This window comes from Bubalus kerabau, chromosome 13, assembly GCF_029407905.1.
Source record: "Bubalus kerabau isolate K-KA32 ecotype Philippines breed swamp buffalo chromosome 13, PCC_UOA_SB_1v2, whole genome shotgun sequence".
NCBI lineage: Eukaryota > Metazoa > Chordata > Mammalia > Artiodactyla > Bovidae > Bubalus > Bubalus kerabau.
In genome coordinates, this window is record NC_073636.1 from 17,873,905 (window position 1) to 17,899,579 (window position 25,675).

General features: G+C 40.8%; 1 protein-coding gene across 1 annotated transcript in view; it reads right to left on the bottom strand.

Moving 5' to 3' along the window:
- LOC129626159 (ankyrin repeat domain-containing protein 62-like) overlaps positions 1-25,675 on the bottom strand; it is a 68,970-nt gene that overhangs the window by 19,504 nt on the left and 23,791 nt on the right. Inside the window, exons 11-12 of the mRNA XM_055545366.1 lie at positions 3,110-3,258; positions 2,772-2,831 (exon numbers count right to left, since the gene is read on the bottom strand). Coding sequence (XP_055401341.1) covers positions 2,772-2,831; positions 3,110-3,258 — 209 coding nt within the window. The remainder of the gene's footprint in view (positions 1-2,771; positions 2,832-3,109; positions 3,259-25,675) is intronic.

A 25,675-nucleotide genomic window follows, 5' to 3' on the forward strand; every position in this document is an offset into this window, starting at 1 on the left:
TGTCACCAACAGACCCAGAATTCAAACCCAGGAAGTCTGGCTTCAACACGGCTCTTCCAAAATATGCTGAGAAAGTAATATTGAAAAGCCTTTTTAAGTAATACGATAGCAAATGAATCCATAGTATTATTTTAGGTCTAGCTATAGCTGTAAATAATGATTTCTAAATCTTAAAACATGTTTCTCAAAAATTAAAGATTTCAGAGGTAGACAAGCCTGCAAATCTACTGTCAATAAAGTTTTGTTTTCTGTAAAGAAATTCATCAATAGGCCTTCATTCACCCATTCTGCTGTTTCTTCATGCATCTGACATACATGTATTGAGCACACAATATGTGTTAATGACACGCATAGTAAAGGAAGCACGGGTTCTGTCATTTAGCTCTTTATCATGCAAAAGGAATAATTTGTGAAAGACTGCTAATAATGTTTTTCTATTGAATATAAACAAAATCTTCCCTTTTCCCTGGAATCTATAAACAACTATGAAGTTAATATGATGTGATATTTCAGAGCACCTTACAAAATCATAGCTACTCACCATGTTACTATCAACTAGAATCATCAAGGAATGACCATATCCTATTCAGTATAGCCTAAGTGTGTGTAAATTCACAATTATGTAATTTTTGAAAATCTACTTAAGCAATCATCTGCATATTCCATTACATAGGAATATTATACTTCAAAACCAATGAACAAGCCCTTACCATAAAACTATACATGAACAGAAGTATTATGTACAATTAGTTTAATGTAATAGTTTAAAGATAATGGCATACAATCAATAAGCTTTCTAGTATTGGAAATGCAAACAAGACTAAACTAAATAAACATGCCCTCTGCTGGCTCATTTCCAATAGCATGCTGCTGCTGCTAAGTCGCTTCAGTCGTGTCCAACTCTGTGCGACCCCATAGACGGCAGCCCACCAGGCTCCCCCGTCCCTGGGATTCTCCAGGCAAGAACACTGGAGTGGGTTGCCATTTCCTTCTCCCATGCATGAAAGTGAAAAGTGAAAGTGAAGTCACTCAGTTGTGTCTGACTCCTAGCGACCCCATGGACTGCAGCCTACCAGGCTCCTCCATCCATGGGATTTACCAGGCAAGAATACTGGAGTGGGGTGCCATTGCCTTCTCCCTCCAACAGCATACATACTCTAAAAGCTCCCTTCTTAACATAAAACAAGAAACACCTGTGAACTCCACATTCCTCTTCAGTTACCATCCAGTTCTTCATTGCCTGTCCCAATAACATTCCCTACTGAATGTTTACATGTATTCATTACAGTCCAGCTTCCAAGGGGACTATTTACTGAAATGACTTCCGGCCAAAGGCACTGGTCCTCACCTTAACCAGTGTTCGTCCACTAGAGTGGAGCAATCTCTTGTCTTGGCCTGAGCACTGTATAATGCTGCTCTATTTCCAGAAGAAGTATTCAGTGCTAACATTTCTTCCCCTACAAACAAGGAATCTGGAGAATGTATCTGCCATCACCCTGATCCACTTCCCTTAAAATGCCATCACCATTCGCGTGCAGCAGGCCACCGGTCAGTGACTCGGTCTTTTCAAGTATCGGTGCAATCGCACGTTCTTCCAGCATCCATGTGTCAGCGCGCTTTTCCTTCACTCCCTCCCTGTGCACACCAGAATCGCTACTTTAAAAAGTCCAAAAAAAGCCAACGTTTTCAAATAATTCCACTAATAAAGAATAAAAAACCAATTCTTGTAAAATCCCAACTCTTACCCATCTTAAGTCATTGATTAATTCACAAAACAGTATGGAGTACCAACCATATGCAAGAAAACAAATTCTTCTTTCAAACACAGATATGATTATGATACAATATGATATATAAAAGTTGACATATGAAAGTGGTAAGTGAAATAAGGAAGGATTTGCAGAAGAAGTGAAGAGAGGAGGTCATGAGAAACAGAAAAGGGAGAAAATCATTCTACTTGGAGATTCGAGTGTGAGCACAAACATCAGGCACAGGGCATCTGGGTTGTTTCCGAGGAACCTGGAAGGAACAGCACAAAATACATGGAAGAAAGGAGAGAGATGCATCTAGAGAGACACTGAGAAGAACCTCAAGGGCTACACTGCAAACCTGGAGTCCCCTGGCTAAGCGCCTTGACTCTTAGACATGGGAGCCATAAGTAGATTTACACTATATTTTTTATTTTGCTACTAAATATAATAATGGTGAATTTAGGGACTTCCCTGGTGGTCCAGTGCTTAGGAGTCCACCTGCCAATAAAGGGGGCAGGCATTCCAGTCCTAGTCAGGGGAGATCCCGCATGCCATGGGGCAACTAAACCGTGCTCCACGGCTACTGAGGCCAGCACCCCAGAGCCCTCGCTCAGCATCAAGAGAAGCCACCACACTGAGAAGCCCACGCACTGCGGCGGCAAAGACCCAGGGCAGCCAAAAATAAATGAAAAAGAGAATTCACAGAAAAAAGCCACACTTAATTTAAGTGGTATTTTAAGTGACATGAGGCACATATACCATGAAAGAAGAAACCAAGGAAATATTTGGCCAGGGGAGGAGAGCTCACTTTTAAACCACCCGCATGATGCGGCGACGGCAGCTTCACGGCTGAAAGACCGACGCCTCATGGGCTCTCCATCCACCAACAGCAATCTGGCCTCCTCCATGGACACACTCAAAGTGCTAGGAGAGAAAAGCCTACCAGCCAAGGGACTCTTTCCAGAAAAGCTGTCTTTCAGAAATGAAAGAGAAATAAAAACTGTCCCAGACAAAGCAAACCTGATGGAGTTCATCACCACTAGTCCCGCCTCATGAGAAATGCTGAGAGAAGTCCTCAGACTGAAATGAAAGGACATTCATTAGTGACAAAACACATTTAAATACACAACACACTGACTAAGGCAAATATGCAATCAAATCCAGAATACTCTAATATGTAACATGGTGGTATGTTAACAAAGGAACTCTAGTAATAAGGCTAACGGACAAGAGTATTAAAAATAACCATATCTCTAGTAAAATATAAAATCTGTACATCACAAACATTAGCTCAAGTTAGAAATTATTTTATAGGAACATAAGAAGGGACGTGCTGTTAAATATTGATATAGGATTACCTATCAGAGCCCTCATTCTGCATAGCAGGAAACTCCTGGTTGCTGTTTCCTCCATGCTTTCTCTGCAGAAACAATCCACTCTCATCAGCAGCATCGCATACGTTCTCTGATACTTCCACTTCACTGCTTTTGTGCTTCTTTTCTTCAACCTTTAATGGAAGTTTGACACTAAGAATAATTGCTGTGTATTGATTATAAAGATATTTCAAATTTTATTATTTGACTCAGTGCTCACCCTGAATTTAAGTGATAAAAATATTTTTGTGTTTATTTTATCACCTACAAGTCACTGAAATTTTTGTAAAATCTCTCCTTTCTGTTTGAGGAAAAGAAACAAAATTCCCAAAATTTCAAAAATGGCTTTCTTAATAAGATGCAATTATTCATATTCAGTCTTCCCCATCTGACTGGCAGAGACAGAGAAATAAAAAGGCAAAGACACAAAATCTGTCCTCTTTGGTCTTTACCACTTGGATTTTCCATTAAACAGCTGGATGTAGAGGATGTGACACTTTCACGCCTCAGAAAGGAAACATTCTTCTCTCTGCACTAAAGCTATTCTTTCCCCTCTGCCTTTTACAATTCTTTTTTCACTTGGATCCGGGAGATAGCAAAAAAGTGACGGTGTTCACTACATTAAATTAACCAGAGTTTACCAAAACACAAGGAGCAGAATGAAACTGAGGAGTTGTTAGTTAGTGTGGAATTCTGGAATATAAGTAATGCTTCCCAATTCCACATTCAATAACCATCAAACCTTACAGGTAGAGGGTATAGAAATAATTACCTAGCATTGCCCCGCTATTTACCAAAAACAGCAATAAAATCAAAAAATGTTCAAGGTTTTGTTTAAGGCCCCTAAACTGGCACTCCCTAGCATTTTATGGCACCAAAAGAGATGATACAATTCTGGAACGTTGAATGTTATATATTACCAAATGAATTCATCAGATTCATCAGATAAGTTAAAAGCGTGACTTTGGCACAGTAACTCAATGCCTTAGTTGGGGGTAGGGCTCATCTCCTTTTTTTTTTTTTTTTTTTTTTAAACGGGAGAATACATAGAGTTTTTTTGATTCTTTTTTGTGTCTTTTTGTCTGTTGTTCAAACTCAGTCAAAGCACCTCTTACACAAAAGAGCAAACAAACAATTTAAAAAACCTATTACTGAAGAAAGAAAAATCTCACAGCATCTCAGAACTCAGTCTTCTCCTTTGTAGATAAACACTTTTTTTTCTTTTTTGCTCAGGGTTTATACTACCTATGGGCTTCCCTGGTGGCTCAAATATTAAAGAATCCACCTTCAATGTGGAAGAGCTGAGTTCGATCCCTGGGTTAGGAAGATCCCCTGGAGAAGGGAACAGCTAGCCACTCTGGTATTCTTTCTGGCCTGGGGAATTCCATGGACAAAGGAGCCTGGCAGACTACAGTCCAAGGGTTCGCAAAGAGTTGGACCTGACTGGGCAACTTTCACACACACACATACACACACACACTATCTGTGTAACAAAATCACACATGTCAAAACTTTCTACATTTTAGTAAACATAATGGAAAGGTCTGTCTCAAAAGAAACATCTGAGAGTACTGATTAAAGCATATGTGGGAGCCCATGTATTTGTTATTAAAAAGATCCTGAAGCGGCCATGCTGGAAATCTAAGTGCCCAGCAATTGCGGAAAGCAGAGAAGATCACATATTCAACCACAATGAAGAGATTAGAGGGAACACATGTTCATGTCCCATCTCTCAGTCAGTGCTTTCTTCTCATTCTATGGAAATATAACTTATATTTAACCCAACAGAGTTAAAGGGGAAAAAAGACACAAAACCCTAGCTGATTATTCTTTTTAAGCAATTTCCTTAGTGCTTATTCTGGCTCAGAAGACCACATGGTACATAGCTAAATGAGTTTCCCAGTCCATATGAAGACTGATGGAAAAAAATTAGATATTAGAACTGATTGAAGGACAAAAGCCATGAAAATAGTTTCCTGAATTCCTGTTATTGAGATAATAATCGATTTCTACACAATTACCTCTTTGGATGACCCCGCTTTATTCATAAGTGGAAAATCAAAATGGACCACATCATCAAGAAAGAGAAAAACCAAAACAAGAATAAATGAGCCTGCACCTCTTTTGGAAGTTGAATTTTCTCTTTTTCCAGAGCCAGCAACTCTACTTGTAACATGTCTATTTCCTTCTTAAACCTCTGCATATCCTTCTCTAAGCCTTCACTTACATACATTTCAGATGCGCCATGACTATTAGGTGGAGAAGAATTCCCATTTTCTAATTCGGGTTCCATGGTTTTACTGTCACTGGCACTGCAATTATCCGCATGCAGTGGCTTCTGGAACCAGTCCTGTATTGCTTTATTCTTCAAATCAGCATTCTAACAACAGCAAGGGGAACACGAATTTTTATTTGAATTATATGTTTCATCTTACCAGAGTAGACAAGCCACAGACTAGACTGACATGCCTGTCCCGTGTCTAATTTCTGATTAGTGGGATCTTGCCTCATATTTTGTGACATTTGCATATCAATCTCTTGGTCTTTCACTTCGAATGTAACTACCAGCTCCCCTACTTTTTTATTTTCTGTATCATTATAAAAACTCTCCTCAATTTTCATAAACACATGTTCAATGTCTAGTTGATAATTTTCAAAGTCTACTTTATTTTCAGGGAAACAAAGCTTTGAAGATGACCAACAAGTCTATCCAAGGGACCCAGAGTTTACAGACCACAGAAAAACATTTTTAAGACTGGGTTCTTTTTGTTCAGGAAATGCTTGGAATTCTAGAGAGACAAATACTCCAAATGCACCTTTTTCCTCACAATCAGGTATATTATTTGTGAGATTAGGAGATATTTCCTTTTGGTTTGCTCCTTCTTTAGGGTTATCATGTAGTGGATCTTCCTCAGGAGAAACGGTAATTTGGTATTCCTCACAAAATTTCACTGAACTTCTGCTTTAACTCGTTTGTGATGGGTTTTAACTTATCTTTCCATTCTAATTTGCCTTGTTTGATACACATTTTCTCATACAGTACTACACCAGATATTGAAATTTACAGTTTTACATACCTGTGCATGGTCATTCTCATCTTCATCAAGTTTTTCTTGTTCTTCCTCTGTTATCAGTTTCAAGTCTAGTTCTCTTGACAGATCTGCATGTTTAGTTAAAATTACTTAGAATGTTTAGATAAAAGACATAATCCTCATTTAAACATAGATCTAAAACATTGTATGAGATGACAGATTAAATCAATCTTAATCTTCAGCTGAATATTTACTTCTTTAAGAACTACTTCCAATGACCTAAAAACTTCAGCAAACCATTTGGGATATACCAGATGTCACCAGGTTACAGGCACACAAACAGCTCAAAGATTCAGTCACAGATGGACCCAAACATCGGTGAACAAAACAATCAGAAACCAAACAAAATACAGGACAGACATACAAAGTCACCATACATTCTCTTCTCTACTTCATAACAGACCTTTTTAACAATGTGCCAAGCATCAACTGCAACATTATTCTTGGTTTACAAAATTCCTCTTACTTTTTAGCTTTTATCAGTTCCTTCATCTGAAATGCTTCCCTCTACTCTTCCAACAAATTACTTTTCATCTTTTAAGGCTCAACCTGCTTTGTGAAGTTGTCTTTGATTACTGCCATCTTTCCCCTGATAAAGAGGTACACCTTTACTTGTAGCTCCCTTAGTACTTTAAAGATTTTTCTAGTGTGTCTTTCTAGATTTTCCTAAGTGATAGCTATAGATCTGAACTGTAAATTATTTCTTTACATGTCTATCCTCTTGGCTCCTAGACTGCAGAGGACAAGCTCTTAAAAGTCACCTCGGTATATATAGCGTTTTTTTTGTTTTGTTTTGTTTTGTTTAATTGAAGGATGACTGCTTTACAGAATTTTGTTGTTTTCTGTTAAAGCTCAAAATGAATCAGCCATAGGTACACATATATTGCCCCTTTTGAACCTCCTTCTCATCTCCCTCCCAATCCCACCCCTCTAGGTTGATACAGAGCCCCAGTGTCTCTTATTCAATAATTATTTCTTGGGTTTCTGCTTAGTACTAGACACTGGAGTTTAATGAAAAATATAGAAAAAGGTGTCAGGGATGGCTTTTCTAGAGATAATGCCTGAGTGCAGACTTTCACAGTTCAAGGGAAGAGAGGGCAGGAGAGGGAGAGCATTTCAGGCTGTACCAAGATGGGGAGAGAAGCACACACACCACAGGGTAGATATCTGTCCAAAGTGAAGGGATGGGACTGACGAAGGTCATGGCATCCAGCCTCATCACTTCGTGGCAAGGAGATGGGGAAACAATAAGAACAGAAACAGACTTTATTTTCTTGGGCTCCAAAATCAATGCAGATGGTGACTGCAGTCATGAAATTAAAGGACACCTGCTCCTTGGAAGAAAAGCTATGACAAACTTAGCGTATTAAAAAGCAAAGACGTTACTTTGCTGACAAAGGTCCATCTAGTCAAAGCAAAGGCTTTTCCAGTAGTCATGTATGGATATGAGAGTTGGACCAAAAAGAAGATTGAGCACCGAAGAATTGATGCTTTTCAACTGTGATGTTCAAAAAGACTCATGACAGTCCCTTGGACTGCAGGGAGATCCAACCAGTCAATCCTAAACAAAACCAGTTCTGAACATTCATTGGAAAGACTGACGCTGGCACTGAAGCTCCAGTACTTTGGCCACCGGATTCGAAGAGCTGACTCATTAGAAAAGACCCTGATGCTGGGAAAGGTTGAAGTCAGGAGGAGAAGGGAGTGACAGAGGATGAGATGGTTGGATGGCATCACCGACTCCATGAACGTGAGTTGAGCAAGCACTGGGAGATGGTGAAGGACAGGGAAGCCTGGTGTGCTGCGGTCCATGGGGCCTCATAGAATCAGACAGGACTGAGCAACTGAACAACAACAGGGACAAGTGACGAGGGCGCCAGCAGCAGTTCGGAATTCTAGAGCAAGGGACTGAAAGGGCTAGAGACAGAGGGTCAGGCAGAAGTCAGACTGTGAGAGCATCAGTGGTGCTTTAAGAGGTCTAGACATTGATGTGACTCAGAGTGCCTCGTGGTCACGTGTGCTTTTGAGATTGGGGACTCCAAACACCACGGAGGGAGGAATCTGAAGGGCATACGGATAACCGGAGGAAGACGAATCTGAAGGCATTAATACTGGGAATAACAAGGTGATGCAGGCTTGAACTGAGGGAGTGTTTACAGAAATATTTAGGATATAAAACTTTCAGGATACAGTATAGAATAAATCTTTAAGAAACCAATAAATGTACAATGTAGGCATTTTATTTGAATTTGTTTTTCCTGGACCTACCAAGCTCACAGAGAAACAAGAGCAAACGACTTAGTTGTATAGATTAAAAGAAAAAATACAAAACACGTTGAGTTTAGAGCTTGTAGTCACTATTCTAGGAGATAACTGAGAATATTCTGTAAATGCAAGGTGAGGATAGAAAAGAAAAAAGTACAGGGGTGAAAAAAGAAACAGTGGATGATTTCTTACCATAGTCCTGACCGTATGACTGATTAAGGGCGTTAAATTAATTAGTATTTATGGACAACACATTATTAGACATGGTTACTCAATAGACTGGGCATCCTAGTAGAATCAGAATTGACTTTCTATATACTGCTTTTAAGTGATACAGCACTCCTTTATACCAACCTCCCTTGTGAACTCTTCAGTTCAGCTCAGCTCAGTCGCTCAGTCGTGTCCAACTCTTTGCAACCCCATGAATTGCAGCACACCAGCCCTCCCTGTCCATCACCATCTCCACAAACTCACGTCCATCGAGTCGGTGATGCCACCCAGCCATCTCATCCTCTGTCATCCCCTTTTCCTCCTGCCCCCAAATCCCTCCCAGCATCAGAGTCTTTTCCAATGACTCAACTCTTTGCATGAGGTGGCCAAAGTACTGGAGTTTCAGCTTTAGCATCATTCCTTCCAAAGAACACCCAGGGCTGATCTCCTTTAGAATGGACTGGTTGGATCTCCTTTCAGTCCAAGGGACTCTCAAGAGTCTTCTCCAACACCACAGTTCAAAAAACATCAATTCTTCAGTGCTCAGCTTTCTTCACAGTCCAACTCTCACATCCATACATGACCACTGGAAAAACCATAGCCTTGACTAAACGGACCTTTGTTGGCAAAGTAATGTCTCTGCTTTTCAATATGCTATCTAGGTTGGTCATAACTTTTCTTCCAAGGAGTAAGCATCTTTTAATTCATTACAAATACTAAAACAAGACACAGCTGAGAAGGAGGTACTATGTAGCAAATTTCCCATGACTCCCATTCCCACTGAGAAAGCCAATTCTAAAAAATACAAAATCACAGAAAACACAAGAAATATTTTAGTATTTGGTATCAGAGTTGCTTTTGCAGTTATACTGAATATAATCATAACTAATACTTATGAATTACATTGCTACAAAGTCCCGTTTTGAGAAGACAGTCTCTAGATGGCTACCTAGTTTCGCAACTAGTCCCAGAGTTCTAAACATAATCCTGCTACCCGCTCCCAGGTGTATGCTAAATTCTAGCCTAAACGAACTTACATTTTCCTAACTCTCTTTGTTATTGATTGTATTACTATGGTCAGAGGGAGAATGCAAACACCTTGCTAAGAGGTATTGACTGGCTGTAGATTGCATAAAAGGAGTCAGCACAAGGTAGACTTTGCCACAGAATCTAATTTGGACCCATCAGAATGATGGTAAGGCTGTGCCCAGGTGGCCCACAGCTGAGTGCTCTGGGCTTCTGCATTGCATTCTTCGCTTCCTCTGTTTCCTGGCAGATCCGACTTGCATAGCTGACGGAGCGAGTAATCCCCTACCGGGAACACCGCTGCAGTCTTCATCTTCATTTTATCTATTACAGTCTTCTGTCCAAATTCTGTGGATGTTGACTGATTTTTGGTCATAGAATGGGACACCAATGCACACTGACTATCAACTTTCAAATGCCTGGCTCTTTGACAAGTCTCATTCAGTTCAGTTCAGTTCAGTTCAGTCGCTCAGTCGTGTCCGACTCTTTGCAACCCCATGAATCGCAGCACGCCAGGCCTCCCTGTCCATCACCAACTCCCGGAGTTCACCCAGACTCACATCCATCAAGTCAGTGATGCCATCCAGTCATCTCATCCTCTGTCGTCCCTTTCTCCTCCTGCCTCCGATCCCTCCCAGCATCAGAGTCTTTTCCAATGACTCAACTCTTCGCATGAGGTGGCCAAAGTACTGGAGTTTCAGCTTTAGCATCATTCCTTCCAAAGAAATCCCATGGCTGATCGCCTTCAGAATGGACTGGTTGGATCTCCTTGCAGTCCAAGGGACTCTCAAGAGTCTTCTCCAACACCACAGTTCAAAAGCATCAATTCTTCGGCGCTCAGCTTTCTTCACAGTCCAACTCTCACATCCATACATGACCACAGGAAAAACAAGTCTCATTATTGAGGCTCAAAGCAGCAGAAGCCCAATTTGAAAAATGTGAAAACAAAGTCTCCATTTATTAGAATGTGAGAATACAACTCTGACTAGCTTGTACAAAGTCTTTCTTCAGAGAATCAGTTCCATGCACTCCTCTCCCCTGAAACTCACTAGTCCTTCACAGCTTACAGTATCTCACATGTCACCGTCATTCATGAAGAGATGTAAACTAGTGTGTCTCATTTCTTCTACTTTTTAATTGCCTAGTATTACTGATTTTGATTCACTCAACTTCTATTACAAATTCTGTATTCCATAAGAACTTTACCAATAATTATTTTTTCAACATCAGTTCAGTTCAGTTCAGTTGCTCAGTCATATCCGACTCTTTGCGACCTCATGAACTGCAGCACACCAGGCCTCCCTGTACATCACCAACTCCTGGAGTCTACCCAAACTCATGTCCATTGTGTCAGTGATGCCATCCAACCATCTCATCCTCTGTCGTCCCCTTCTCCTCCTGCCCTCAATCTTTCCCAACATCACGGTCTTTTCAAATGAGTCAGCTCTTCACATCAGGTGGCCAAAATATTGGAGTTACAGCTTCAACATCAGTCTTTCCAATGAACACCCAGGACTGATTTCCTTTAGGATGTACTGGTTGGATCTCCTTGCAGTCCACGGGACTCTCAAGAGTCTTCTCCAACACTACAGTTCAAAAGCATCAATTCTTCTGCGTTCAGCTTTCTTTATAGTCCAATAGTCACATCCATACATGACTATTTTTCAACATACTAATACATTATTAAGAAAATTATATCTACCTTATTTTACACTTAATTATGCCTTATAATACTGTGTGCTCTAGAGACCATAGTTTTAAAAACACTTTAATGAATCCTACTACTTTAATTAATGTTACAAACCTAGACAACATTAAAAAGCAAAGACATCACTTTGCTGACAAAGGTCCATACAGCCAAAGCCATGGTTTCTTCAGTAGTCATGTACAGATGTGAGAGTTGGACCATAAAGAAGGCTGAGTGCTGAAGAATTGATGCTTTCAAAGAGTGGTCTAGAGAAGACATCTGAGAGTCCCTTGGACAGCAAAGAGACCAAACCAGTCAATCTTAAGAGAAATCAATGCTGAATATTCACTAGAAGGACTGATGCTGAAATTAAAGCTAAAATACTTTGGGCACCTGATGTGAAGAGCTGAATCACTGGAAAAGACCCTGATGCTGGGAAAGATTGAGGGCAGGAGGAGAAGGGGATGGCAGAGGATGAGATGGTGGGATAGAATCGCTGATGCAATGGATATGAACTCAGGCAAACTCCAGGAGACGATGAGGCACAGGGAGGCCTAGCGTGCTGCAGTCCATGGGCTCACAAAGAGTCGGACCCGACTTAGTGACTGAATATCACCACCAACAACAACTTCTTTAATTACAATGAGATGGTCTTTCTTCAAATTATCAATATCTTCAGAACTGATTTTTTAAGCCCTGGATAGACATCATAAACTTATATGAGACATGATAGTCTTGTGGGTGACTAATTGTTTCCATGTGAAAATAGGATAAGTCTAGGACCACACTGGATCCAAAGAGCACAGAGCACCATGAGGGAAGAATGAATGCAACACAGAAATATTTGCTTAAAAAAACAAAGGAACTCTCAGGTCTAAATTTCTTAAGAGAAATCAAAGAAACAAGCAAGAAATGTAAAAGTGAAACTTTAAACCCCATGTCAACACAAGGTCCCTTTATCATTTCACATCCAGCCATGCCAATGGTTTAAAATGGTGGTTCTGTAGTGTGGCCTGAGAATCCCTGAAGTCCAGAGACCCACTGGGCCAGGGGATCCAAGAGGTCAATACTCGTTTCACAACAAATCTAAACATCACTTCCATGCTCGATTATGTTCTGAGTGCACACAGGAGTTCTCCAGAGACAGGATATGTGATATCAGAACTCTAATGACTAATGGAATTAGCCATTATGATTGTGTGTGCCTGTATTTTTACATTTCTTAGTTTTATTTTCCAGGAGTCTCTGGCTGAGGCGAGGGTTGGCGGTGGCCTGCTGCAGGGTCAGGGGCACTGAGTGCAGCAGTGCATGCATGGGACCTGTTGAAGGAGGTGCCCTTATCTTCATCACCTCCACCATAGTTTGGCCTCAGGTCAAACAACAGGGAGGGAACACAGCCCCACCCATCAACAGAAAATTGGATTAAAGATTTACTGAGCATGGCCCCGCCCATCAGAACATGATCCAGTTTCCCCCTCAGTCAGTCTTTCCCATCAGGAAGTTTCCATAAGCCTCTTTTCCTTATCCATCAGAGGACAGGCAGACTGAAAACTTCAATCACAGAAAACAAACCAAACTGATCACATGGACCACAGACTTGTCTAACTCAATGAAATTATGAGCGAGCCATGCCATGAAGGGCCATCCAAGACAGACAGGTTATGCTGGAACATTCTGACAAAACATGGTCCACTGCAGAAGGGAATGGCAAACCACTTCAGTATTCTTGCCTTGAGAACCCCATGAACAGTATGAAAAGGCAAAATGATAGGACACTGAAAGATGAACTCCCCAGGTCAGTAGGTGTCCAATATGCTCCTAGAGATTGGTGGAGAAATAAACCAGAAAGAATGAAAAGACGGAGCCAAAGCAAAAACAACACCTAGCTGTGGATGTGACTGGTGATGGGAGTCCAGTCCAAGGCTGTAAAGAGCAATACTGCATAGGAACCTGGAATGTTAAGTCCATGAATCAAGGCAAATTGGAAGCGGTCAAGCAGGAGATGGCAAGAGTGAACATCGACATTTTAGGAATCAGTGAACTAAAATGGACTGGTTTGTGGTTTAGTCCGTAAGTTGTGTCCGGCGCTTCTGAGTCTATGGGCTATTTGTAGCTCGCCAGACTCCTCTGGCGATAGGATTTTCCAAGCAAGAATGCTGGAGTGGGTTGCCATTTCCTTCCCCAGGAGATGTTCCCGACCCAGGCATCAAACTCAGGTCTCCTGCACGGCAGGTAGATTCTTTATCGACTGAGCTACCAGGGAAGCCCCCAAATGGACTGGAATGGGTGAATTTAACTCAGATGACCATTATGTCTATTACTGTGGGCAGGAATCCCTTAGAGGAAATGGTGTAGCCATCACAGTCAAAAAGAGTCCCAGATGCAGTACTTGGATGCAATCTCAAAAATGACAGAATGATCTCTGTTCGTTTCCAAGGCAAACCATTCAATATCACAGTAATGCAAGTCTATGCTCTGACCAGTAACACTGAACAAGCTGAAGTTGAACTGTTCTATGATGACCTACAAGACCTTCTAGAACTAACACCAAAAAAAGATGTTCTTTTCAATATAGGGGACTGGAATGTACAAGTAGGAATTCACAAGATACCTGGAGTAACAGGTAAATTTGGCCTTGGAGTACAGAATGAAGCAGGACAAAGGTGAACAGAGCTTTGCCAAGAGAATGTACTGGTCATAGCAAACACCCTCTTCCAACAAAACAAGAGAAGACTCTACACACGGACATCACCAGATGGTCAATGACGAAATCAGACTGATTCTATTCTTTGCAGCCAAAGATGGAGACGCTCTATACAGTCAGCAAAAACAAGACTAGGAGCTGACTGTGGCTCAGATCATGAACTCCTTATTGCCAAATTCAGACTTAAATTGAAGAAAGTAGGGAAAACCACTAGACCATCCAGGAATGACCTAAATCAAATCCCTTAGGATTATACACTGGATGTGACAAATATATTCAAGGGATTAGTTTTGATAGACAGAGTGCCTGAAGAACAATGGATGGAGATTCGTGACATTGTACAGGAGGCATTGATCAAGAACATCCCAGAGAAAAAGAAATGCAAAAAGGCAAAATGGTTGTCTGAGGAGGCCTTACAAATAGCTGAGAAAAGAAGAGAAGCTAAAGGCAAGGGAGAACAGGAAAGATATACCCATTTGAATGCAGAGTTCCAAAGAACGGCAAGGAGAGATACGAAAGCCTTTCTCAGTGGTCAATGCAAAGAAATAGAGGAAAATAATAGAATGGGAAAGACTAGAGATCTCCTCAAGAAAGTAAGAGATACGAAGGGACCATTTCATGCAAAAATGGGCACAATAAAGGAGAGAAATAGTATGGACCTAACAAATGCAGAAGATATTAAGAAGAGGTGGTAAGAACACACACAAAAAAACTATATAGAAAAGATCTTCATGATCCAGATAAGCACGATGGTGTGATCCTTTACTTAGAGCCAGACATCCTGGAATGTGAAGTCAAGTGGGCCTTAGGAAGCACCACTACGAACAAAGCTAGTGGAGGTGATGGAATTGCAGTTGAGCTATTTCAAATCCTAACAGATGATGCTATGGAAGTGCTGCACTCAATATGCCAGCAAATCTGGAAATCTCAGCAGTGGCTACAGGACTGGAAATGGTCAGTTTTCATTCCAATCTCAATGAAAGGCAATGCCAAAGAATGCTCAAACTACCACACAATTGCACTCATCTCACACGCTAGCAAAGTAATACTCAAAATTCTCCAGGCCAGGCCTCAACAGCACATGAAACGTGAACTTCCAGATATTCAAGCTGGATTTAGAAAAGGCAGAAGAACCAGAGATCAAATTGCCAACATCTGCTGGATCATCGAAAAAGCAAGAGAGTTCCAGAAAAACATCTGTTTCTGCTTTATTGACTATGCCAAAGCCTTTGACTGTGTGGATCACAATAAACTGTGGAAAATTCTGAAAGAGATGGGCATACCAGACCACCTGATCTGCCTCTTGAGAAATCTGCATGCAGGTCAGGAAGCAACAGTTAGAACTGGACATGGAACAACAGACTGATTCCAAATAGGGAAAGGAGTACATCAGGCTGTATATTATCACCCTGCTTATTTAACTTATACGCAGAGTACATCATGCAAAATTCCGGGCTGGATGAAGCACAAGCTGAAATCAAGATAGCCAGAAGAAATATCAATAACCACAGATATGCAGATGACACCACCCTTATAGCAGAAATTGAAGAAGAACTAAAGAGCCTTTGGATGAAAGTGAAAGAGGAGAGTGAAAGATTGGTTTAAAACTCAACATTCAAAAAACTCAGATCATGGCATCCGGTCCCATCCCTTCATGCAAATAGATGGGGAAAGAATGGAAATAGTGACAGACTTTATTTTGGGGAGCTCCAAAATCACTGCAGATGGTGACTGCACTCATGAAATTAAAAGACGTTTGCTGCTTGGAAGAAAAGCTATAACCGACCTTGACAGCATATTAAAAAGCAGAGACATTACTTTGCTAACATCAGTCTGTCTCATCCAAGCTATGGTTTTTCCAGTAGTCATGTATGGATGTGAGAGTTGGACTGTACGGAAAGCTGCACACCAAAGAATTGATGCTTTTGAATTGTAGTGTTAAGGACACTCTTGGGAGTCCCTTGGACTGCAAGGATATCCAACCACTCCATCTGAAGGGAATTCAGCCCTGAATGTTCATTGAAAGGACTGATGCTGAAGCTGAAACTCCAATACTTTGGGCACCTGATGTGAAGAACTGACTCACTGGAAAAGACCCTGACACTGGCAAAGACTGAAGGTGGGAGGAGAAGGGGAAGACAGAGGATGAGATGGTTGGATGGCATCACCAACTCGATGGACTTGAGTCTGAGTAAACTCCGGGAGTTCTGATGGACAGTGAAGGCTGGTGTGCTGCAGTCCATGGGGTCGCAAAGAGTCGGACACGACTGAGTGACTGAACTCAACTGAACTCCCATATAGTAAACATCAACAGACAGAAACAAAAGTTCCTTGGAATTCTCAATACTTTTTAGAAGTATAATAGGATCCTAAAGCCAACAACTTTCAGAATCACTGCTTCAAAATATCTATCCAATAGTCATGATTACTTCCCCTACTTCTAATAATCAAAGACACCACAAACACACACACACACACACACCCACACCCACACACATACAAACACACAATCTGCTCATCAAAACATCTGATTGGCCTACATTCATCTGTGTAACGACATAATAATGAAACAATTATAAGCTAAAACACAACTGACATATTAGCAAGTGAAGTTTTACTCTAGGGAAAGGTTAGAGTTCAAACAAGCATTTTTGGACATTGTAAAAAACTTAGAGTCTAAAATTTAATCTCGGAGAGTTCCTGAGAAGTATAGAGATTCCAAACAGAGAACTTCAGAGTGTTGAAGCATATACAGAAACATCTTGAGTTGAAGCTTACAATTTAAAAATTTCTTGTTCTTATCCTTGTGAATATCTTTTGTTTCAAAACACAGGTATCAACAATAACATTTGCCTTATGTATGCCCAATTCTTCAATTAAATTTGAAAAGAAAATATTAGAAGTATGAAGACTGAGCATTTCAAATATTTCAGTGTCCCTCTTTTCAGAGTTAACTGTGTACTGGAAAATTTACCTGAACTGGATGTTTGGAAATCCTTCATCCTGACTGTTTTATTAGGAACAGACTCTTTCATTCTGACTGCTGGCTGAATGGGGTTTGGAAACAAGTTGATTACTAAATAATGTACATAGGAGACGATCCACAGTTCAGAGTTCAAGATAAAATCATAAATGTTTTTACCTTCACGTTAGGATATTTCCCAGGAGAATCTAGAAGGAAAAAGGGACACAGAGTTAATTACATGTAAACATGTAAGATAAGATACATAATTGCCCTCCTTTTCTCATCTTTTTTCTCACTACCCATCTGACAGGTGATTTTCTTTGCCTATTAGAATGTATCAGCATTCCCATTTTCAATCAATGTTCTGTCAAATGATTTTTCTGTAACATACAGTTCTTACCTTCCACTTGTCCATTTAATGTCTTTTTTCCTCTTTGACCAGCAGTTCCAGGTAAATGATCCACATACTTCCGTGGAAGGCTCTCAGAGACACTCTGCTAGAATGAATGATAATAATAAGTTACATGAAGGTTTCTTAATCACTTTTGAAGAAATACCCTACTTTTAACCTGGTTAAGACAGGTTTTACCAAGATCCCACAGTTGCTATGTGACAGAACCAGGATGCTGAATTCAAACACGGTGCTGCATCACCAAGCAGTGGCTGCCACATCTAAGAGACCAGGCCCTTCTTATCTCCTTCCATAGCTGCCACCTTCAAACAGGGCACCGTTACTTTATGTGACTTCAACTACGGCTGCCATAAAGGTACTCTGCACGTGCTACTTAACCTATCCAAAATGGCTTGCAGTTACTAAAACATCACTAAAGCTAACTGCTGTTATTAAAGCCCCACATATTTATTACTATTTCCCATGCTTTTGCTTCTCTTGAAATGTTCCTTGCAGATCAACTTGACAATCCAAATGTAGTAATATTTTCAAGCTTCAAGCACTATCTTGTCAACGTTGATTTGGTAAAAAACCAAAACAGAAATGAAAATCAAAACTACAATGAGACACCATCTCACACCAGGCAGAATGGCCACCATCCAAAAGTCTGCTACCTCTGCTGCTGCTTAGTCGCTTCAGTCGTGTTCGACTCTGTGCCACCCTAGGACTGAAGCCTTCCTGGCTCCCCTGTCCATTGGATTCTCCGGTCAAGAATACTGGAGTGGGTTGTCATGGCCTCCTTCTCCACTCAGGGAGGAAACCCAGGTCTCCCACTGAAGGCAGATTCTTTACCACTCAGCCAAAATAAGATACCACCTCACACCAGTCAGAATGGCCATCATCAGAAAGTCTACAAACAATGAATGCCAGAGAGGGTGTGGGGGAAAGGGAACCCCCCTGCACTGCTGGTGGCAAGGTAAATTGATACAACCACTATGGAAGACGGTATGCAGGTTCCTTAAGAAACTAGGAATAAAACCACCATATGCCCCAGCAATCCCACTCCCAGGAGTACACCCTGAGGAAACCAAAATGGAAAAAGACACATGCACCCCGACGTTCATTGCAGCGCTGTTTATGATAGCTAGAACAGGGAAGCAACCTAGATGGCCATCGACAGATGAATGGATGAAGATGTGGTGGTACATATAGACAAAAGAACATTACTCAGCTGTAAAAAGGAACGCATTTGAGTCAGTTCTATTGAGGTGGATGAACCTAGAGCCTATTATACATAGTGAAGTAAGTCAGAAAGAGAAATAAAAATATCATATACTAAGACACATGTATGGAATCTAGAAAGATGGTACTGAAGAATTTATTTGCAGGGCAGCAATGGAGAAACAGACATAGAGAACAGACTTAGAGACACGGGGGAAGGGGAAAAGGGGAGAGGGTGAGATGGATGGAAAGAGTAACATGGAAACTTACAATTCCGTATGTAAAATAGATAGCCAATGGGAATTTGCTCTATCACTCAGGGAACTCAAAGAGGGGCTCTGCAACAATCTAGAAGGCTGGGATGGAGAGGGAGATTGGAGGGGGGTTTGGGAGGGAGGGGACATGGGTGTACCTATGGCTGATTCTTGTTGATGTCTGACAGAAAACAACAAAATTCTGGAAAGCAATTATCCTTCATTTAAGAATTGTGGCGGATTCGTTTTGATGTTTGGCAAAACTAATACAGTGTTTGAGGTTTAAAAAAAAAAAAAGAATAAATGAATTTTTTACAACCCTATTTGAACATTCACATGGTTTACTGCTTCTTTCCCTGTAAACAGCACACTAACGACTCTAACTTCTTATCTATGTCTTCTGGAATGGCAGATAAAGATTAAAGGAATGACCTAGATACAAAAAAAGGAGTAAAACTATGATTATCCAAGTGGAAGGTTTAAAAGTTTTCAAATACATTTATGATGATCAAGAAGGACTCAATATTCACATCGGGAAAGAAAAAAACAACTAAAAAAATCAAGTAACCACAAGGACTAACTTTTCTATATGGAAGAATTTACATGTTAGTTCCACATGTATAACAAAGAATTGACATGGTAATTTAACATCTATAAACACTGAAATTAATAAAGTTTCTTAAAAATAATATCAGGGGGCATGATGCTAAGATGGCGGAGGAATAGGACAGGCAGACCACTTTCTCCCTCACAAGTTCATTGAAAGAACATTTGAACGCAGAGCAAATTCCACAAAACAACTTCTGAATGCTGGCAGAGGTCATCAGGCACCCAGAAAGGCAGCCCATTGTCTTCAAAAGGAGGTAGGACAAAATATAAAAGATAAAACGAGAGACAAAAGAGGTAAGGACAGAGACCCATCCCAGGGAGGGAGTCTTAAAAGGGGAGAAGTTTCCAAACACCAGGAAGCACTCTCACTGGCGGGTCTGTGGGGAGTTCTGGAATCTCAGAGGGCAACATAACCAGGAGGAAAAATAAATACATAAATAAATAAAACCCACAGATCACGTGCCTAACCGGAACTCCCAGAGCTTGCATCCGGCAGCAGCAAGTGCGGGCTGAACAGGGAGGCACGGGCTGCATTGCTTAGGGTAAGGACTGGGCCTGAATGCCCTGAGGGGGCAGTCCGAGGGAACTAACATGAGATAGCAACCCAAACTGTGGGATGGCCAAAGAGAGAGAGAGAAAAAAAAAAGAGAGAGAGAGAGAACTATCCTGCGAAAAGCCCTAACCTAAGGCACTGCCAGGCCCACTCAAAAAACAAAGGACTGAGCAAATACCAGAGGAGAGATAGCCAGCTGCAGATCGGCCCATCTCCCACTGGAGACAGGGAGGCAGGAGGAGGGCACCCAGAGCTGGAAAGAGGCAAACTCGGCCCCAGAGAGGCATCCTCTACCAAGCTGCAAGCAGGCACCCAGTCACTAACCAAAACCCCTTCGGATTCTTGATGGTTGACTTCTGCCGGGAGGGTCGCAGCCAGAGATCAGCTCCCCAGAAGAGACATACGGCACACTGGAGACGGGTGCACCCGCTGCCACCCAGGAAACCAAGCAGCTGGACCAGGGAGGTGGTAAGATGCACTCCCCACCTGGGGAGACAGCGCTCGCCAAGCACCTGGTCGCCTGAGCTGCTCGGACCTGGGAAGGGCAAAAAACGCAGGCCCAACCGAGTCTGCCCCTTTGTGGACTACCTGAGAACCTAAACCTGAGCGGCTTAGACCTCGGAAGTGCACACAACCCAAGGCCCGCCTCAGATAGTTCCCCGGCAGAGCAACCTAGAGCCTGAGAAGTGTAGAGTGGGAAAGTGCACGTGCCATGAGCAAGGGCAAACCCAGTGTGGCCGAGACACTGCAAGCACTCCCCACACGTGCCAGTGATATTTGTTTGCAGTATCCCTCTGTCCCCACAGCAGTACTGCACAAGTGAGCTTAAATAAGTAACCACCTTCGCCCCCTTGTGTCAGGACAGAAATTAGACACTGAAAAGACCAGCAAACAGAAGAAGCTAGAATAAACAGAGGGAATCGCTTTGGAAGTGACAGGTTCAACAGATTAAAACCCTGTAGTTAGCAGTGACTACATTGGAAGGGACCTATAGATCTTGAGAAGTATAAGGTGGATCAAGAAACTATCTGAAACTGAACTGACCCCACACTGCCCACAACAGCTCCAGAGAAATTCCTAGATATATTTTTACTATTATCATTATTTAAATATTTTTTTTTTTTTATTTTTAAGTTCTCTATTACTCTGTCATTGTCTTTGTAGACCAGGACCTGGGGACTGGAGTTGATGAGAAGAGGGATGCAGGGGACCCAAGTCTCGAGTGAAACAAGGGTGCTTTGTTTGCAGAAAAGCATGTTTATATATCATCATACAAGGCGGCTTCAGGCAGTAAAAAAAAACTGAGCAAAAACAAAGCCAAGCAAGTAACAATCTTCAAAGGGCCAGAAAGCATTGCATGTCCTGAGTGAGAGGGGCATAACTGAGCAGATCACATTTGAGTGATGTCACTGGAGGGAGTCACTGAAGGGACCAAGCAGGTGCTCTTTCTCAGGATCTCAGTCCCAGGAACTGCGTGCAGCTCTGCTCGTTCCTGCAGCAACTGATGAGGAATAGAGAATCCTTGAGAAATGGCATACGAAAGAAAAGAATAACATATTGGATCCCTTAAAGCTGAACGTCCCCTGACATTACTCCTTTAATTTTCATTAAAAAAAAATAATAATAATAATTTTCATTTTTATAACCTACTATTACCTTGCAAAAAAAAAAAAAGACCCTAGTTTTAAAGCAAACTTCATATATATATTTTATAAGTTTTGTGACTTTGTTTTGTTTTTCTAATATTGTATTTTTCAGAGTCTAACCTCTATTCTAGATTTTTAATCTTTGCTTTTTGGTATTTGTTATCAATTTTGTACCTTTAAGAACCCAATCTTCAGTACCCATTTTTACTTGGGAGTGTGATTACTGGCTTGATTGCTCTCTCCCTTTTTTGACTCTGCTTTGTCTCCACCAGGTCGCCTCTATCTTCTCCCTCCCCCTTCTTTTCTCTACCCAACTCTGTGAATCTCTTTGTGTGTTCCGGACTGTGGAGAACACTTAGGGACCTAATTAGTGCCTGGATCTGTCTCTCTCCTTTTCATTCACCCTTTTCTCCTCCTGTCACCTCTGTCTCCTTCATCCCTCTTCTCTTCTCTTTGTAACTCCGTGAACCTCTCCAAGGGGTCCAGACTGTGGAGAGCACATAGGGAACTGATTACTGGCTAGCTTGCTCTCTCCCCTTTTGGTTCCCCCTCTCCTACTCCTGGTCCCCTCTATCTCCCTTCTCCCTCTTCTCTTCTCCATGTAACTCTGTGAACCTCTCCAGGTGTTCCTCACTGTGGAGGAGCTTTTCATCATTAACCTAGATGTTTTATCATTGGTGCTGTATAGATGGAGAAGTCTTGAGGCTACTGTAATAATAAGACTGAAAACCAGAGGCAGGAGCCTTAAGTCCAAAATCTGAGAACACCAAAGAACTCCTGACTCCTGGGAACATTAATCGATAAGAGCTCATCCAAAAGCCTCCATACCTACACTGAAACCAAGCACCACCCAAGAGCCAACAAGTTCCAGAGCAAGACAAGCCATGCAAATTCTCCAGCAATGCAGGAACATAGCCTGAACTTCAATATTCAGGCTGCCCAAAGTCACACCAAACCCACAGACATCCTAAAACACACTACTGGACACTTCATTGCACTCCAGACAGAAGAAATACAGCTCCACCCACCAGAACACTGACACAAGCTTCCCTAGCCAGGAAACCTTGACAAGCCAATGGTCCAATCCCACCCACAGCGAGGAAACTCCACAATAAAGAGGAACCACAAACTGCCAGAATACTGAAAGGCCACCCCAAACACAGCAATCTAAACAAGATGAAAAAGAGAAATACTCAGCAGGTAAAGGAACATGATAAATGCCCACCAAACCAAACAAAAGAGGAGGAGATAGGGAGTCTACCTGAAAAAGAATTCAGAATAATGATAGTAAAAATGATCCAAAATCTTGAAAACAAAATTGAGTTACAGATAAATAGCCTGGACACAAGGATTGAGAAAATGCAAGAAATGTTTAACAAGGACCTAGAAGAAATAAAAAAGAGTCAATCAATAATGAATAATGCAATAAATGAGATCAAAAACACTCTGGAGGGAACCAACAGTAGAATAGCCGAGGCAGAAGATAGGATAAGTGAGGTAGAAGATAGAATGGTAAAAATAAATGAAGCAGAGAGGAAAAAAGAAAAAAGAATTAAAAGAAATGAGGACAACCTCAGAGACCTCTGGGACAATGCTAAAGACCCCAACATTCGAATCAGAGGAGTCTCAGAAGAAGAAGACAAAAAGAAAGGCCATGAGAAAATACTTGAGGTGATAATAGTTGAAAACTTCCCTAAAATGTGGAAGGAAATAGTCATCCAAGTCCAAGAAACCCAGAGAATCCCAAACAGGATAAACCCAAGGCGAAACACCCCAAGACACATATTAATCAAATTAACAAAGATCAAACACAAAGAACACATATTAAAAGCAGCAAGGGAAAAACAACAATAACACACAAGAGGATTCCCATAAGGATAACAGCTGATCTTTCGATAGAAACTCTTCAGGCAAGTAGGGAATGGCAGGACATACTTAAAGTGATGAAAGAGAAAAAAACTATAACCCAGATTACTGTATCCACCAAGAAGCTCATTCAAATATGAAGGAGAAATCAAAAGCTTTACAGACAAGCAAAAGCTGAGAGAAGTCAGCACCACCAAACCAGCTCTTCAACAAATGCTAAAGGATCTTCTCTAGACAGGAAACAAGAAAGGGTGTATAAACTCGAACCCAAAACAACAAAGCAAATGGCAATGGGATCATATTTATCAATAATTAACTTAAATGTAAATGGGTTGAATGCCCCAACCAAAAGACAAAGACTGGCTGAATGGATACAAAAACTAGATCCCTGTATATGTTGTCTACAAAAGACCCACCTCAACAAAACAGAGGACACTTACAGACTGAAAGTGAAGGGCTGGAAAAAGTTATTCAACACAAACAGAGACCAAAAGAAAGCAGGAGTAGCAATACTCATTATCAGATAAAATAGACTTTAGAATAAAGGCTGTGGAAAGAGACAAAGAAGGAAACTACATAATGACCAATGGATCAATCCAAGAAGAAGATATAACAATTATAAATATATATGCACCAACATAGGAGCACCACAATATGTAAGGCAAATGCTAACAAGTATGAAAGTGGAAATTAACAATAACACAATAATAGTGGGAGACTTTAATACCCCACTCACACCTATGGATAGATCAACAAAACAGAAAATTAACAAGGAAACACAAACTTTAAATAATACAATGGACTAGTTAGACCTAAATGATATCTATAGGACATTCACCCCAAAACAATGAATTTCACCTTTCTCTCAAGTGCACATGGAACCTTCTCCAGGATAGATCACATCCTGGGTCATAAATCTAGCCTCGGTAAATTCAAAAAATTGAAATCATTCCAAGCATCTTTTCTGACCACAATGCAGTAAGATTAGATGTCAATTATAGGAGAAAAACTATTAAAAATTCCAACATATAGAGGCTGAGCAACACGCTTCTGAATAACCAACAAATCACAGAAGAAATCAAAAAAGAAATCAAAATATGCATACAAAGGAAGGAAAATGAAAACAAAACAACCCAAAACCTATGGGACACCGTAAAAGCAGTGCTAAGGGGAAGGCTCATAGCAATACAGGCTTACCCCAAGAAACAAGAAAAAAGTCAAATAACCTAACTCTATACCTAAAGCAACTAGAAAGGGAAAAAACGAAGAACCCCAGGGTTAGTAGAAGGAAAGAAATCTTAAAAATTAGGGCAGAAAGAAATGCAAAAGAAACAAAAGAGACCATAGCAAAAATCAACAAAGCTAAAAGTTGTTTATTTGAGAAGATAAATAAAATTGACAAACCATTAGCCAGACTCATCAAGAAACAAAGGGAGAAAAATCAAATCAACAAAATTAGAAATTAAAATGAAGACATCACAACAGACAACACAGAAATACAAAGGATCATAAGAGACTACTATCAGCAACTATATGCCAAAAAAATGGACAACGTGGAAGAAATGGACAAATTCTTAGAAAAGTATAATTTTTCAAAACTGAAGCAGGAAGAAATAGAAAATCTTAACAGACCCATCACAAACACGGAAATTGAAACTGTAATCAGAAATCTTCTAGCAAACAAAAGCCCAGGACCAGACGGCTTCACAGCTGAATTCTACCAGAAATTTAGAGAAGACCTAACACCTATCCTACTGAAACTCTTCCAGAAAATTGCAGAGGAAGGTAAACTTCCAAACTCATTCTATGAGGCCACCATCACCCTAATACCAAAACCAGACAAAGATGCCACAAAAAAAGAAAACTACAGGCCAATATCACTGATGAACATAGATGCAAAGATCCTTAACAAAATTCTAGCAAACAGAATCCAACAACATATTAAAACATCATACATTATGACCAAATGGGCTTTATCCCAGGGATGCAAGGATTTTTCAATATCCGCAAATCAATCAATGTAATACACCACATTAACAAATTGAAAGATAAAAACCGTATG